Source organism: Clupea harengus, chromosome 26, assembly GCF_900700415.2.
Source record: "Clupea harengus chromosome 26, Ch_v2.0.2, whole genome shotgun sequence".
NCBI classification, from domain to species: Eukaryota; Metazoa; Chordata; class Actinopteri; order Clupeiformes; family Clupeidae; genus Clupea; species Clupea harengus.
In genome coordinates, this window is record NC_045177.1 from 1,619,584 (window position 1) to 1,637,247 (window position 17,664).

The following is a 17,664-nucleotide window of genomic DNA, read 5'->3' on the forward strand; positions in this document are numbered from 1 at the left end:
TTAATATGTGGCCATATAAAGAAAATATCTCATCATTATTGCGTTAACATATGGACACACATTGAAAAGAAAGTTTTTTAACACTTGAGTTATCTTCTGAAAGTACATTAAAGAACCACTGAAACATAAGCACTGGACTAAATGCCACAGAAAGATTTTTCCTTTTTCTTTTCTTTTTTACATACACTTTGCTTTAATTTTACTATTTAAAGATTCAATGGATACTGGCCACTATTGCTTAGGCCAATAGCCTATTGAGGCAGTATTGTTTCTGCACCTTAGTGTTCTTAAGGGTCAATAAATAAATGTCTGTGGACACATTTCGCCACCGCTGAAGTGTCCTCTCTTTCAAAAACCCAAATCTGGTCACCCTACGTATAATAAACCGTGATATATACCGTAACCGTGATATAAAATTACAAATACCGTGATAGAAGATTTTGGTCATATCGCCCACCCCTAGTGTGTGTCTGCACACACTAACTCCCTTCATCATGCAAGCATAACTTTTCAGTATTACGGTGAATTTAGGTTTGTTTTAGTCAGAGAGTAGAGCAGTAATGGCTCCTGTAGTTTACTGGCATATTAGTGTTTGTCTGTTGTCTGAGTTCAGCTGTGTGTGTGTGTGTGTGTGTGTGTGTTTATACAGACTGTGGCTTTCCTAGAGAATGAACTGGAGGACTTGCATCAGCAGTGCCAGACTAAACATAGGTACGCGCACACACACACACACACACACACACACACACTCACACAAACTCAAAATGCACGCGCGCACACACACACACATACTCTCAATATGCTTGCACACACACACACTCAATATGCGCACACACACACACCCTCTCAGTATGCTCGCACACTCAATATGTTGTGTGTTAGGGCTGGGTGAGATATCACTATATAAGGTAATCTATTACATTCTAATAAATATATATATTTTTCAGAGAAGATATGGGAAGAGATAATATTGTTTGTGTTACGTTACATAACCCGTGTCTTCCGTAAAAAGCTGCCAGTGGTTGCACATCTTCTGTCTCACATTCTCCGGCGCAAAACCCTACCCCTTCTCACACACACACACACACACACACACACACACACACACACACACACACACACACACACACACACACACACAGAGAGAGACACACTTACACTTACAGACACAGACACAGACACAAGAACATTGGCCATCATCCTTTGTTAAGTGGAGCACCCTAGTGGCCAAATGCCGTATTGCCCCTTGTCTTGCATGACTTCTGATGTCTTCTTCGCCCATTGGAACCTCTGACCCCTATAGGACGTTTCAGGAAGTGAATGAGTGGCTGCAGGGTGGAGAGAACCAGCTCAAGGTTGAGGTACACACACACACACACACACACACACACACACACACACACATCTGTTCACACACACACACACACACACACATCTGCTCACACACACAGATACATACATACATACACACACACATCTACACACACACATCTACACACACACACACATCTGTTCACACACATCTGCTCACACACACAGATACATACATACATACACACACACATCTACACACACACGCACACACACACACACACATACATCTACACACACACACACACACACATCTGCTCACATACACACACACACACACACATCTGCTCACAAACACACATCTCCACACACACACACACACACACACACACACACACACACACACACACACACAAACACATCTGTTCACACACACACACACACACACACATCTGCTCACACACACAGATACATACATACATACACACACACATCTACACACACACGCACACACACACACACACACACATACATCTACACACACACACACACATCTGCTCACATACACACACACACACACACATCTGCTCACAAACACACATCTCCACACACACACACACACATAAACATACATATACATACACACACACACACACACAAATCTGCTCACACACATGTCTAATGGTCAGAGTCTGACGGTCTTTTCTCAGCCGGTCTCGTTTTATGGCCAGAGTTCGCCGGTCTCGTCTCACACGCCGGTCTCGTCTCACACGCCGGTCTCGTTTGATGGCCAGAAGCTGCTGGAGGCTCCAGTCTCTGGGATTAAAGAAAACGATGATGATGATGATGACGATGATGATGATGATGATGATGGATATGGAGAGTACAGTCAGCCTGGTAAGGAGTGCTGGGGTGAAAAGAGCTACACACACACAAAGACACACACACACACAGGCAGACAGGCAGACAGACAGACAGACAGACAGACAGACAGACAGACAGGCAGACAGGCAGACAGGCAGACAGGCAGACAGGCAGACAGACAGACTGTGACGCCCACGGGGCCTTTTCTGTTATCTGTCTGATTGTCTGCTCCCCAGCGCTCAGATTCAGGTGTGCTTGTGGGCGGGGCCGCTCTTGATCGGCTGAGGAGTTACACCGGTGCGCAGGTGCACCCGTGGCCGTTATAGGAGCTGCTTCCGTGACCTGGGGATTGACTGTTCCGCTGTCCTTCCGGAGAATTAGTTCAATCCGGTTCATAAATAAATGCCTTTGTTTGACCGCATTTCGCTTGCCTCTGCCTCCCTTATTGTTTCGGCAACCCTAGGCCTTAACACAGACAGACAGACAGACAGAGTTTGATATCCAAGGAACACACACTGATGAATGATAAATCTATATTGGGGTTATTTTTATTTCATTTAAATTTTAATATTTTTTTGTATAAGAGTGGAGGATGACGAGAATAAAAACACACCTGCACTGTAACTTGTACTCAGTTAGTGTGATGGAAGAAGCCCCCTGGTGGTTTCTTCTGGTCCTGCACTGTAACTTGTACTCAGTTAGTGACTCATCCCAGATGGAAGCCCCCTGGTGGCCTCTTCCGGTCCTGCTCGAGTGAGGTGGATTCGCCTTCTCACGTCACAGTACTCATTTAGCCCACCTGATCCACAAGTACTTAATTAGTGGGCACTGCTTGGGCGTGGCTATAAAGGCCTGCAAGGTGGTCCCCTGTTTCTGCAGTGGACAGAACTGAAATACATCTGTATTGTGCTGGAAGCCCCTTCAGATAAAAGCACTTCCCAGAGGGTGTCTGCCGAAAGAGTGAGTGTAACTGTAAGTGTCTTTTATTCCCCCAGAAGAGAGAACTGACCCCGGAGCAGAACTGACCCTCTCTTCAGCTGCAGACATTAAAACTGAACTGATCCAGGTATAGTCTTTGAAGGTTATGCACAATATAGTAATACAACTGCTTAAAAGTATTCCATATCAGATAAGCTAATGCTAATATAACTGTAATTCCATATCAGACAAGCTAATGCTAGTATAACTTTAATTCCACATCATCGGACAAGCCAATGCTAATGCTAATGCTAATAAAACTCTAAAACTACATCAGATAAGCTAATGCTAATGCTAATAAAACTCTAAAACTACATCAGATAAGCTAATGCTAATGCTAATACAACTCTCAAACTACATCAGATAAGCTAATGCTAATAAAACTAAAACTACATCAGACAAGCTAATGCTAATAAAGGTGTAAAACCAGATCAAGACAAGCTAATGCTAAAAACAAGGCTAACCCATTTCATCAGACAAGCTAAAGCTACAGCTAATTACATGTTGAGGCCACATTATCAGACATCAACAGTAAGGCACTGCGTGCAAGAGCGAATGTTCCCTTGACAACATTTGCTCATTGCCAGTGTTTGCATCCCTCCCTTCTTATGTGTGTTTCAGGAAGAGTTGGACCAGTCCAACATGGCTCCAGCCCTCGACTCCAAGATGGACCCAGTGGTTCTGGCCCAGCTCATGGGGGTGACTGTGGAGTTGGTGGACTGCTGTAGAACACAAAGAGAAGAGAAGAACACGGATGGAGTACAGCCCGAGACCCGTAAGGAATCACTCACTGACGCGCACACACACACACACACACACACACACACACACACACACACTTTTTTAATGAAAACCAATAGCTCTAACAATGTGTGTGTGTGTGTGTGTGTGTGTGTGTGTGTGTGTGTGTGTGTGTGTGTGTGTGTGTGTGTGTGTGTGTGTGTGTGTGGGGGTGTGTGTGTGTGTGTGTGTGTGTGAGTGAGTGGAAAGTGGCGTGTACCTCATCCTCAGCTGCCTCCTTATGTATGAACCTATTTCATAGCCAAGACCATTAGCATCTTAGCAGTTTAGCTTATGTGTGAACCTATTTCATAGCCAAGACCATTAGCATCTTAGCAGTTTAGCTTATGTGTGAACCTATTTCATAGCCAAGACCATTAGCATCTTAGTATTTGTGTGAACTTATTTTATAGCCTAAACTATTAGCTGCTTAACTTATGTATGAACCTATTTCATAGCCAAGACCATTAGTATCTTAACTTATATATGAACCTATTTCATAGCCAAGACCATTAGCAGCTTAACTTATGTATGAACCTATTTCATTGCCAAGGCCATTAGCATCTTAGCAGTTTAGCTTATGTGTGAACCTATTTCATAGCCAAGACCATTAGCATCTTAACAGTTTAGCTTTTGTGTGAACCTATTTCATAGCCAAGACCATTAGCAGCTTAGCTTATGGATGAAACTTGTTTTATAGCCAAGACCATTCATGGTAAGCTTTTTGCGAATGTATGCAATGTAAAGTTAGCCTTCCCTGTCCCCCGAACCCTTCCCTGTACCCAAATGCCCGTTGACTAACACTGAGACTAAAATTACACTGAATGAAGGTTACACCAATGACGCTAACATTCATACATGTTGTCCTCCGCCTCTTCCACAGAGGAATCCGGAAGATTCTCCTACCCTCTGTGTGACGAAGGCTTCAGCTCCCCGCTCAAGCTGCATCAGCGCATCCATACAAGAGAGAGGCGGCACCACTGCACTCAGTGTGGCAAGAGCTTTACTCAAGAGGGACATCTCAAACAACATCATCTCATTCACACAGGAGAGAGGCCGTACAACTGCACTCAGTGTGGCAAGAGCTTCAATCTAGAGGGGAATCTCAAAAAACACCAGCGCATTCACACAGGAGAGAAGCCATACAACTGCACTCAGTGTGGCAAGAGCTTTATTCGAGAGGGAGATCTCAAACAACACCAGCGCGTTCACACAGGAGAGAGGCCTTATCAATGCACTCAGTGTGGCAAGAGTTTTGCTCTAAAGAGGAATCTCCAAAAACACCAGCGCATTCACACAGGAGAGAAGCCGTACAACTGCACTCAGTGTGGCAAGAGCTTTACTCGAGGGGGAAGTCTCAAACGACATCATCTCATTCACATTGGAGAGAGGCGGCACCACTGCACTCAGTGTGGCAGGAGCTTTGCTCGAGAGGGACATCTCAAACTACATCATCTCATTCACACAGGAGAGAGGCCGTACAACTGCACTCAGTGTGGCAAGAGCTTCAATCTAGAGGGGAATCTCAAAAAACACCAGCGCATTCACACAGGAGAGAAGCCGTACAACTGCACTCAGTGTGGCAAGAGCTTCACTCTAGAGGGGACTCTCAAAAAACACCAGCGCTTTCACACAGGAGAGATGCCGTACAACTGCACTCAGTGTGGCAAGAGCTTTAATCGAGATGATAGTCTGAAACGACACATGCGTCAACACACGGGGGAGAGACCGTATCACTGCTCTCAGTGTGGCAAGAGTTTCACTCAGCTGCGCAGCCTGAGGACTCACCAGACCATTCACACAGGAGAACGGCGGCACCAGTGTATTCAGTGTGGCAAGAGTTTCACTCAAGAGGGGACTCTCAAAAAACACCAGTGCTTTCACACAGGAGAGAAGCCGTACCAATGCACTCAGTGTGGCAAGAGCTTTAATCGAGAGGGGAATCTCAAAAAACACGAGCGCATTCACGAGTTTACATTCACAAGTTCATATTCACACACATTAACATGAGTTAATCACACACAGGCAACTGTTAAGATGGTTCCCTATGCTAGAGATAGCTAGCGGTAGGATAGTTAATAGCCAGGTTAACTATGTTTAAGACACACACGCACACACATACTTACTTTCTCCACTGTATGTTTAAGACACACACTCACACACACACGCGCACACACACACGTACTTACTTCCTCCACTGTATGTTTAAGACACACACATACTCTCACACACACACACAAACGTATCTATGTCCTCCATTGTATGTTTAAGTGTCATTTGTTTGCTGTGTGAATAATAGTGTAATTATTTGTTTTCTGGGATTTGATGAAGTCTGACATTTAGATAGTTGCCTATTCCTGAATATTATGTGTACGTTGCTGAGCCAGAATAAACTGCATACTTCATACACAGTTCATTGTGTGTGTGTGTGTGTGTGTGTGTGTGTGTGAGAGTGTGAGACGTTTTCTTTTAGTCCTCCTGCTCATTGCCCTCGGCCTGCAGCGGTGGTAAGACATGATGACATCTACATAATCAGCAGGATTACCACACACACACACACACACACTGCAGCGCTGGTAAGACATGATGACATCTACATAATCAGCAGGACTACTACACACAGACACACACACACACACACACACACTGCAGCGGTGGTAAGACATGACGACATCTACATAATCAGCAGGACTACTACACACACACACATAGGGCCTCATTTATAAAACGTACTTACGCACAGATTTGATCTTAGAGTTTTTGTGCGATTTAATCCACGTCTAAGTACAGATTTATGAAAACCGTCTTAGACGTAGAAAAGGACGTATCTCTACGTCTGGTTCTAGTTTGCGTAAGTACATTTCCTTGTGGCAATACTGCAGTACTGCAGGAATTCGGAACTCTCCGAGCGCCGACACGCAGTTTCATCATCATCATCGTCACCACCACCGTCACCATTAGGGCTAATGGTAAAAGGCCAAATGAATGTTTCGCTCAATAAAATCAATTAAACAATTTGAATAATTCATACATGAATGAAATTCACTTCTAATAGGTATTCATTTTAATTCCACACGTGTAAAACATTTAGCTCAATGTATAGCCTATAAAAAGCCTGATAGTGACAGTTTTCAGTAGGAGATATGGCTGCATTGGCGTTGTTAGAGGATATTATCCCTCTATGTCCGAAATGTATTACATGTCCATACAGTGCCCAGGAACAGCGAAATGTGAAAGAGGATTTTCTGCGTAAAACAGGGTTCCCAATGGCTTCTCACCCTGATTGCGCACACTCAGACAGCCTAGGAAGCCCACTTCAATACAGCATATGCCCGTGCGGTAGTGGAGCGCAGCATAGGCATGCTGAAGGGAAGGTGGCGATGTTTGGACGCATCGGGAGGGAGACTGCTATATGACCCCGAAAAGGTTTGCCAGATTATCCTAGCCTGTTGTGTGCTACACAACATCTGTCTAAGCCATGGCATAGAGCTAGGAGAAGACGAAATGCGCATGGACCAAGATGACCACCCTCCCATCCCAGCTGGCTGGAACACGCACATCACTGCGCTGAGAAGACGGGAGCTGATTCACCAACTATACCAACAGTATAAGAATAAAAGCACACATGTTCATTTTCTTCAGAATGTTTTATTTAGGCACGTTTGTTCAAAGAACCCTCAATAGCGGGCAGAGTTCGGCAACAACCTCACTAACAGACTCATTCAAGTCCCTTTGTGAATGAGAAGAGGAAGCTGGTGATGGCCGACGAGGCCCCGATGCTGGTGCAGCAGGTGCTGCTGTCGCAGATGCGGCTTCTGGTGCTGCTTGTGCCGCAGGTGCGGCCGCTAGTGCTTCGGAGACGTGTCTTCTACCATGCCACATACTTTGCTTTTGCCATTGCGCCACCCGACAGGCTTTCAAACAATGTTTTGACCCGCATCTGCTCTTCCATCAGCAGAACGTCGATTTCAGCCTCACTATAATTCTTCTTTTTACATGTTTCTTTCTTGCTTGCCATTGTCACAGAGAGTTTGTGCATTGAGGATGCGCTCCGTTTGTGCATTGAGAATATGCTAATTAGATTAAGTAGGGGCGTTTTGAGGGCGGAGATTCAGCTGCGCACAATTCCACGATCATTTGTGATTCATAAACGCAGGAATGGCGTACACGTGTTTTTTTGGGCGTACGTTTGTTTTCTGTGAATAACACTTACGACCATTCAGAAAACGTCTGAGATCAAATGTAGGATGGTTTCTACACAACATTTTATGAATGAGGCCCATACACACACACACACACACACACACACTGCAGCAGTGGTAAGACACACACATACATACACACACACACACACACACACACACACACACAGACACACACACACACTGCAGCGGTGGTAGGACTTGATGACATCTACATAATCAGCAGGACAACTACACGCACACACACACACACACAAACACACACACTCACTGCAGCGGTGGTAAGACATGATGGCATCTACATAATCAGCAGGACTACTACACACACACACACACACACGCACAGACCCCATGTCTCTGTCTCTGTCTCCAGTCCTCTGCTCCAAAACATACCTGTCTCCCACAGACCCCATGTCTCTGGCCCGGTTAAGGAGTGTGTCAGTGGTGTTGGTGGACTATTCCAGGACACAAGGACGGCAAAGGAAGGACGAAGAGAACCTTACAGAACAGCCAGAGACCCGTAAGAGATCAGACACGCAATTCATTGTGGCAACAACATCTAAAGAACCATGTCAATAACATCTGCCGTCAAATAACTATGTAGCCTAATGTAAGTGCAGTTGGATTCTCTCATTGTCTTTTCCTAAGTCGAATGAAAAGCAGTTAGGAAAGGATAAAGGACATCATTTTCTTTTTTACTATCTGACTGATCAGCATCATGATTGGGTTATGGTGAGGCACCATTCTGAAACTAATACAGCGCCATTCTGGAACTAATACAGCACCATTCTGGAACTAATACAGCACCATTCTGGAACTAATACAGCACCATTCTGGAACTAATACACCACCATTCTGGAACTAATACAGCACTATTCTGGAACTAATACAGCACCATTCTGGAACTAGTACAGCACCATTCTGGAACTAGTACAGCACCATTCTGGAACTAATACAGCACCATTCTGGAACTAATACAGCACCATTCTGGAACTGCCCTGGAGAGAGTCTGCCCAGGAACATGGTGTGGGGAGTCACTGGGTATTTCATATCCATGTATTATTTCAAATCAGTTGTCTGTTTCCATACCTCTTTCAGCAGATGGGTCAATGACGTGACGCCTATATATTCTGTCCGACTTATTTCAGTTAAAAAAAGGTTTAAATGCATAAAAAGATACCATGTATATGTAGTACCTCTCCCATATATGTACTCACTTTAATTTTCTAAAAAACATTAGTTATTTGTAATTTTTCTGTTATTTAAAGTGTCAAAATATCATGTGGTGCGACCGTCCGGCCATGACTGCTGTTGTGATTTTCTGCCCTATTTGGGCATGAGTTGCTGTTGTTATTTTCTGCCCTATTTGGCATGATATCCCAAGTGTTTTGTAGTCCTGTACAAAATTGCAAAGCATTTGGATTTATATTTCCATCATAATATACAACCAAACTTTGTCCGATGATGTCCATTTTATGAAATATCATGTGGTGCGACCATCAAGAAACGACCACTTTGGGACAATTATGTTGCAACTTCCTGTTTTTGAATGGATATCATCATTGACCAGTTTGCCAAGGACCCATGGAATCAGCAACAGGTTTGTAACACTCTCAAATTTGGAAAAAAAAATAACCTTTTTAACGGATGGTGTGTAGTTGCCATATTTCGATATCATGTGGTGTGACCTCAAAAAAACAATGAATTTTTAAGTTATTTCTACAAATATATATTTTGATTATAAATTTCATTGTGACCTTTTGTGCTAAGCTAGGTTGTTTTGTTTAGGTGGCCAATTCTGTGCCTGTAAATTTTGACTGAACTTGAAAATATCATGTGGTGCGACCAAATATCATGTGGTGCGACCATTGCAAAATGTTTTCCATGATAGATATATGTCCTTGATTGGCAGTTTTTGTGCTTTAATATTCAATTGATGATTTATATGTATTAAGTACTTTATTTAAGTATTATTTGGAATAGATTTTTATGCAATTTGAGTAATTTTTTTCTAATATTTCAGAAACAATGTTTTAGGTTTAAGCTTTGTACAATATCATGAGAAAAAGCTAAAAATATAATTTAGAGCATGTCATTTCACTTTAGTAATTATGCCTTTAATAGTAATTTATTATTTATTTATGTATTCATTTATTTATAACTGTTTTAATCTATTTTACCAGATGCCAGACAGCCTCAGCCATGATGAGGAGGGAGTGTGGGCACACCTGGAGCCCATACTGAAAGAGCTTCAGGCAACCTGCCCAAAGATTACAGTTATACATGTAGTCAGTGATGGACCTGTGGTTGAATCCGCTGTAAAGACGTCATGGGGCATGCGCATAAAGTGACAGAAAACAGAAGTCGAGATCCAACTAGCAATCTACCGATTGCTGAACGACTTCTCTACCACCTGAAATCACTCTTACCACAGCACTCCAACAGGACTAGTTCGAATCGGGCACTTCGCCATAACCCTCGTTTGTGTTAAATAACTGTTTTGAAACTTCCGTCTATAATATAAATCTTTTCACGTCAGATTTTCTCATATAGGCTATTGCGGACACTTAAAAAAAAAAAAAAAAAAAAGTTTTGAACAATGGTCTGATGCAAATAGATTAAGCAGTGATAGATTAAAGTATGGCCTGTTAATGTCATCCCTTTCCTAACCAGCTTCTTAAAGATTTAGTTATTGTTGTTGCTGTTATGAAGTGAAGCAGGGTTAATTAGGGTTCAGGCTGAGGTTGCGAGGCGTGGGGCGTTCATGTGGGGCAATTACGTCATCGGGTTAGAAAATGTGCGGATCAGGCGTCCACACAAACACGGATCCGCTGGTTGGTTGGAATCTTTCCACTCTTAAGACCGGTTTCAAAAGGTTGCGGATTCAGTGACCCAATCTGCCGGGTTCGTGTGGACGGAGGGCAGATCCGACAACATTTCTTTCCGGATTCAGGCAATCCAGGTTCCGTGTGGACGGGCCCTTAAGATTCACCAGGTTTTGTTTTCACAAGCGGCAAAAATAAGTCATAGGGAGGTGTCATGCTTTTGAAGCATGTAGAAATGAAGACATGCCTATGTTACCAGCCAGTAAAAGTAGACCTGAGGGAAACCATGTGCCACACTGAAGATCCCTCAAGCACTCCTGAGCGACCAGGGAGCAAGCTAGTCTTCAAGACCTGAATGGCAAGTTTGATGCGATTTTTATATAAAAATATGTTTATGTAATGTTTGTGTTCATGAAAATTCTATGAATTTTTGAATAAAATCTGGTTTTAATCTATGTTTTGTATGGAATTTATTGTTTATTGATCTCTTTAAACGATAGGAGGTTTTCATATCATTTGGAGCGACCACTCATCATGTGGTAAAACCAATAATAGCAATCACTGTATTTCATTCTTAATAAAATATCAAATTTTTGGGGCTGAAATATTAATCACTAATACAGTATGCTTAAGTAAATGGTATTTTTTAAACATTTCTATCAGTTTTATGCGCTTTACAGGAAAAATACGCCTGTAAACTACATTTAAGAAGGGGACTTAAGACATAATAGAACAAAAATATGAGATCATTATGTACAAAAACTCAAAAGAAATGCAAATACTGTCTCTAAACACTTTATATTACTGATAACTTGTTAAAAAATGTTAAGTATGTTAAGGAAATTAATTAGTTTTAAGATAAATCACGGTCGCACCACATGACATTTTTTAAGGCCATGGCCAATTTATCTAGATGAAAAATCACTAAAATCACTTAATTTAACATTTTAATATGAATGTATGTGTACACAACATTCTAAATGTTTGAAAAATTGCAATAGATATTCTTATTTTTTGTATTTTAAAATTGGCCTGTTGAAAATCCTTATACGTCATTGACCCAGATAGCAAGTGTGTTTTTAGTTTTCTGTCCAGTTGTAGTGTCATATGTAAATGTGTTGAGAAGAAGTGTGTCTTCCCAAGGCTCAGAATCCAGATCTGGGGTCTCCACAGTTATACACACCCACACAAACACATAAACAGTCTGAAACCTGCCATGGCTAATTTTTCTGGTCTTTGGGCCACAACATCACTTAAACACACCGTTACTAAAAGTATTCAAAAAAGAAAGCTCTCGAGTCCGACGGTTTCAAGCAAGAATGGTTTATTTGACTGTGAAACACCCAACAGCAAAACCATAGCACTTCCCAGGATTGCACTGGATCTTAACACTCTTTGTAACGCCCTAGCAACAAGCATAGCAATCAACATCACTGACCAACAACCACCATGACTGACCAGCAACGCTAGATAGATAGATGGATACTTTATTAATTCCCGAGGGAAGTTTAGGTCATCCAGTAGCTTATACACTTAACTTAACTCACAAACATACATACACAAATCACAGTAGAAAAAACAATACACATAAGGAGAACATGTTCACAGGGAGTGGGGTGTATACAGATAATAAACAGATATTACAGTGTGCATTGATTGTGTCAGTGTTGATGTCCACGAGGAAAGTAGTGCAAAGAGTGCAGAGAGATGGTGTCCATGTGCTTGTGAGGATAGTGCAAAGATAGAGTACTTGTGCTTGTGTGTGTGAGGATAGTGCAAAGTGATATAAATAGTACAGTCTGTGCAATGGGCTAGTAGAGCCAGTAAAAATAATGGACAGTGGGATGGAATATAATGAGATGAGAAGAGGAGGGGAGACCGAGGTAGACTCATGCAGAGATGAGAGGATAGCAGATAGATAGATAGATGGATGGATACTGTATTAATCCCGAGGGGGGGGGGGGGTTAAGGACATCCAGTACCTTATACAGCTTATACAACTCACAGACACAACATAAACAAATCACATACAGATAGGGAGAACATGTAGAACAAGCATAGCAACCACCATAGCAACCACCATGAGTGCCCTGTTCTGTCAGACTACCATAGAGTTTACATAGATACATAATTAACTTGCTTTAATTCCCTTCTTGCTTGTTGTCTTCGCTCATTCACTCATTCTCTAACTGCAAACCCTGCATTAGTTTGCTCAAGTGGTATAATTAACGCACGGATAATGGTGTATGGGGTTTGGATTATTACAACAGCGGTTCTTTATGCAAGAATCTTGCCAGGTGTAATACTGTAGCGACCTGTATGTGTTGATGTGTTAATGTTCATTGTGATGTCTGTGTGCCTGTGTGCCTGTGTCCTTGCTCTCTGTCAGCCGCGGCAGCTCATGTGTGGGTTGCTATGCGCTGCGGGGGGCTGGCAGAGTAGCCGGGGGGCGGGGACACCTGGATAAGATAACGTGTTTCTTGTTGTTGAGCCTCTTCGTGCTCGCGGTTTAGTGATGAGCAGTCACAGTGATTCAAGTTCCCCTGGATGTAAACAATAAAGTAATCATTTACAGAAACCCCTCTGAGTAGTGCCTGAGATCGCTACAATTGGTGTCAGAAGTGAACTATAAATAAAGTGAGTGAGCTAGGGAGACAAGTTCTTTATCGTTTTTTTTTGGTAGTTAATTATCAGTTTAGCTGGCGGCTACGTTTTTTTGCGGAGGACATTGTTTAACGTCATGGAGAACTTTTCTGGCGTGAAAGTTAAGGAGGAGGGAGACAGTGGTCCTGGCCCGATGGTCTGAGGAGTTTCAGAGGATGGAACAGGCAAGATCTCGGTTACGGGATTCGGCGGCGAGGATGGCTTCGGAGGCTGGCATGGCTGCAGGTTCAAAGTCAAAGTCCCGCGCTGAGCATCCGAGGAGTGGGGGAGGGGCGGACTGTGACTGTAAGAACGTCAATCATGGCGGCGCCCATAGCACATGGTCCTCAGTGAAAACACCCAAGTACGGGGGTAAGTCAGATTGGGAGGCCTTCCATGCACAGTTTGAGTTGCTGGCTCATGCAGGGGAGTGGACGGAGAGAGAGAAAGCCCTGCAGCTTGCAATGTGCCTCACAGACGATACATTAAAATGCCTTTTGTTGGTTAGCCCAGAAGACAGGCATGATTATGGGGCTTTGGTGGCTGCATTAAAGAGGCGCTTTGGACAATGTGTGCAGCCTGGCCTGCTAAAAAATGAACTCAGCAACAGGTACAGACTCCCAGGGGAGCCCCTGCGGGCATTAGCAAATGACATTGAGAGCCTCACTCGGCAGGCATATGCACACATGCCACCTGATGTACAGAGCGAGCTGGCAAGAGACCAGTTCATCAGAGCTCTGTCCCCCACTGAGCTGCGTGTGCAGGTACAGCTGGAGCACCCTCGATCTCTGCAGGCTGCATTGGAGTTAGCAGTGGAGAGGGAGTTTGTGTGGGGTGTGCCAGCTGGAGGTAGCCACAGTGAGAGCATGCCCATAACAAGAGTGGCAGTGGGCACCAACGATGGCCTGGAGAAGCCGGCATGGGCATCTGAGCTGACGGAACTGATACGGGCTATGTCTATCCAGTCAACCCGTACCCCGCACACATCCCCCAGGGTGTGTTGGGGGTGTGGCCAGCCTGGTCACTTCCTCAGGCAGTGCCCAAAAGCACCCAAGGGTCCGGGAAACGACCCGGGGTCCGCATAGGGGAGGCTGTGCGGACCCCAGCCCCATCCTCTTCCTTTTCGTCGTCTGCAGGAAAGGCCCGACAACACAGACGGGGGAGTCAGGGCCCACTCCCCCCAGAAGCAGACGACAACATGCCCACGGAGCCTGTGGTAGTGGTAGGGCGGACTTGTGTTGGGGACTTTTGTCACGTCCCAGTGACCGTAGAGGGGGTTCCCTGCACTGCTCTTGTGGACACGGGGTCCACAGTGACACTGGTGAGACCTGATGTGGTGCCAGGCTGGACTCAGTTAGAGCCCACCACTTTGCAGTTGCGCACAGTCACGGGCGGGCTGGCACCCATGAAAGGCAGGGGCGAAATGACACTGACTGTGGGGGGGAAAGCTGTCCGCCACCCAGTGTGGGTGGCAAGCGTGCAGGACCCGTGCATACTGGGACTGGATTTCTTGAAGGCCACGGGCTGTCAGCTGGACCTGGGCAGAGGCACGCTGAGGTTTCAGGACGGGCCTGTCATCGCGTTGTCGGCCGTGACACCACCAGTCGCTGCACCCACTACTTTGCCGGCACGAGAAGTTGGCACGGTAGAGCCACGGGCCACACCCCTTTTTCCCCAAAACCCCTCACGACATCAGGGTGCGTGTTTCCCTAACAGGCCACCACTCCACGCCCACAGCATTGCTGTTCAGTCACCTCCCTCTCAGCTGGAGACAGAGGTGACAGCACACAACTCCTCTCCACCCCTGCTGGCAGTGCCGGCCCCCAACAGCATGGGCTGCTCGTCTCCGGCCCTGCTGCCCCAGACGGAGGAGGAGGTGTCCCTGCTGCCCCAGACGGAGGAGGAGGCGACGCGGTCTGCCATCACGAAAATCTGGATGGAGAACTGTGATGACCTGGACTCACAACAGCAGGAGCAGTTGTGGCGGCTGTTAGTATAGTTTAAAGACAGCTTTGCACTGAGGGAGGATGACGTTGGGCGAACACAGCTGGTGGAGCATGAGATTGACACCGGAGACGCCCGCCCGATAAAGTGCCGTCCCCGCCGGCTTCCGCTGGCACGGCAAGAGGCGTGTGACAAAGCTGTCGGGAACATGCTGCAGGCAGGCGTCATCGAGCCATCAGACAGCCCCTGGGCAGCTGCAGTGGTCATGGTCCCCAAAAAGAATGGTGAGTGGCGCCTCTGCTCTGACTACAGGCCACTGAATGGGGTAACTAAGAAAGACTCATATCCACTACCCCGCGTGGATGAGTCTCTGGACTTAGTCTCAGGCTCTGCCTGGTTTTCCTCACTGGACCTCCGCTCCGGCTATTACCAGATGCCTCTCGCCCCATCTGCCCGACCAAAGACTGCCTTTTGCACTGGACGTGGGCTCTGGCAGTTTAAGGTCCTCAGTTTTGGCTTATGCAACGCCCCTGCTTCCTTCGCCAGACTGATGGACCAGGTGTTGACTGGCATCCCACGTCAGGAGTGCCTGGTTTATCTGGACGACATCTTGGCACATGGACCCTCTTTCGATGCCGCTCTGTTGTCGTTACGGCGCGTGCTGGAGAGGATCCGGGCAGCAGGGCTGAAACTCTACCCGGATAAGTGCCATTTCATGCAGCGTCAGGTGACTTTTCTGGGACACAGAGTGGGGCGGGAGGGAATTAGCACTGTGCAGGACAAAGTGCAGGCAGTGGCAGACTGGCCCGTACCGTCCACTCAAAAGGACTTGAAAAGTTTCTTGGGCCTCGCCTCATACTACCGGAGGTTTGTACGGGGTTTTTCGTGCATCGCTGCCCCTCTGTTCCAGCTGTTGCATAAGGACAGAGAGTTTGTCTGGACAGATGCATGCCAGGGGGCGTTCGACCAGCTGCGCCGGGCCCTCAGCGATGCACCTGTGCTGGCTCCAGCTGACCCCTCTCTCCCGTTTATGTTGGACACTGACGCCAGTGGGGTGGGTGCTGGAGGAGTGCTGTCTCAGGTGGGTGCAGACGGGGAGAGGGTAGTGGCATATTTCAGCCGGGTGTTCAACAAGGCTGAGAAGCGCTACTGCGTGACCCGGCGAGAGCTCCTGGCAGTGGTGCTCTCCGTGCGTCATTTTAAATATTACCTGTGCGGTCTGCCCTTCACTGTGAGAACTGATCATTCAGCGCTCCAGTGGCTGATGTCATTTAGGGAGCCGGAGGGGCAGGTCGCCAGGTGGTTGGAGGAGCTCCAGTGTGGGGGAATGGAGGCAACAGCAGGAACTCGACCCCGACCTACACCCTGTGCATCAGTGGGTGGAGTCACAGCAGAGGCCGCCATGGGAAGAGGTGGCGAGACTCTCACAGGCCACCAAGGGGCTGTGGTCAAAGTTCAACTCGCTGCGTCTGATCGACGGGGGGCTGCAGAGGGCGTGGAAAGAGCCTGCTACAGGGGAGGAGCGTTGGCAGCTGGTGGTCCCAGAGGGCCTGAGGACAGCTGTACTGCAGGGCATGCACGGAGCCTCAGGGTCAGGCCACTTTGGTGTAACCAAAACGCTCCGCCGCCTCCGCCAAGGCTTCTATTGGGGCCACTTTCGGCGGGACGTAGAGGACTTCTGCAGACGGTGTGACTTATGCACTGCACGGAAAGGCCCAACAGGTCGGTCACATGCCCAGCTGCAGCAGCATCTAGTGGGGGCCCCCATGGAGAGAGTAGCTGTAGATGTGATGGGCCCGCTTCCCCGCACAAACAAGGGTAATGTCTACATCCTCTCGGTTATTGACTATTTCACAAAGTGGCCAGAGGCCTATGCCCTCCCAAACCAGGAAGCAGAGACTGTGGCAGATGCCCTGCTGGGAGGCATACTCAGCCGGTTTGGGCTGCCTGACACACTGCACAGTGACCAGGGGAGAAATTTTGAGTCCCGGGTATTTGCTGCCATGTGCAGCCGCCTGGGCATACAGAAGACACGCACCACCCCGTTACGGCCTCAAAGTGACGGGCTCGTGGAGAGGCTTCACCGCACACTGGGTCAGCAGCTGGCCATACTGACA

At 46.2% G+C, this 17,664-nt stretch overlaps 1 protein-coding gene across 2 annotated transcripts in view; it reads left to right on the forward strand.

Moving 5' to 3' along the window:
* Positions 1–6,000, forward strand: part of LOC122128483 (zinc finger protein 239-like) — a 13,496-nt gene extending 7,496 nt beyond the window's left edge. The window contains exons 8-13 of one of the 2 annotated variants that reach the window (XM_031563662.2): positions 650–711; positions 1,304–1,364; positions 2,073–2,208; positions 3,171–3,241; positions 3,775–3,928; positions 4,817–6,000. In XM_031563662.2, the coding sequence (XP_031419522.1) occupies positions 650–711; positions 1,304–1,364; positions 2,073–2,208; positions 3,171–3,241; positions 3,775–3,928; positions 4,817–5,943 (1,611 nt within the window). In that variant the 3' untranslated portion in view covers positions 5,944–6,000. Of the gene's footprint in view, positions 1–649; positions 712–1,303; positions 1,365–2,021; positions 2,209–3,170; positions 3,242–3,774; positions 3,929–4,816 lie in introns of both variants that reach the window. The other variant, XM_031563659.2, reaches the window with a different exon arrangement.
* Positions 6,001–17,664: the final 11,664 nt, after the last annotated feature.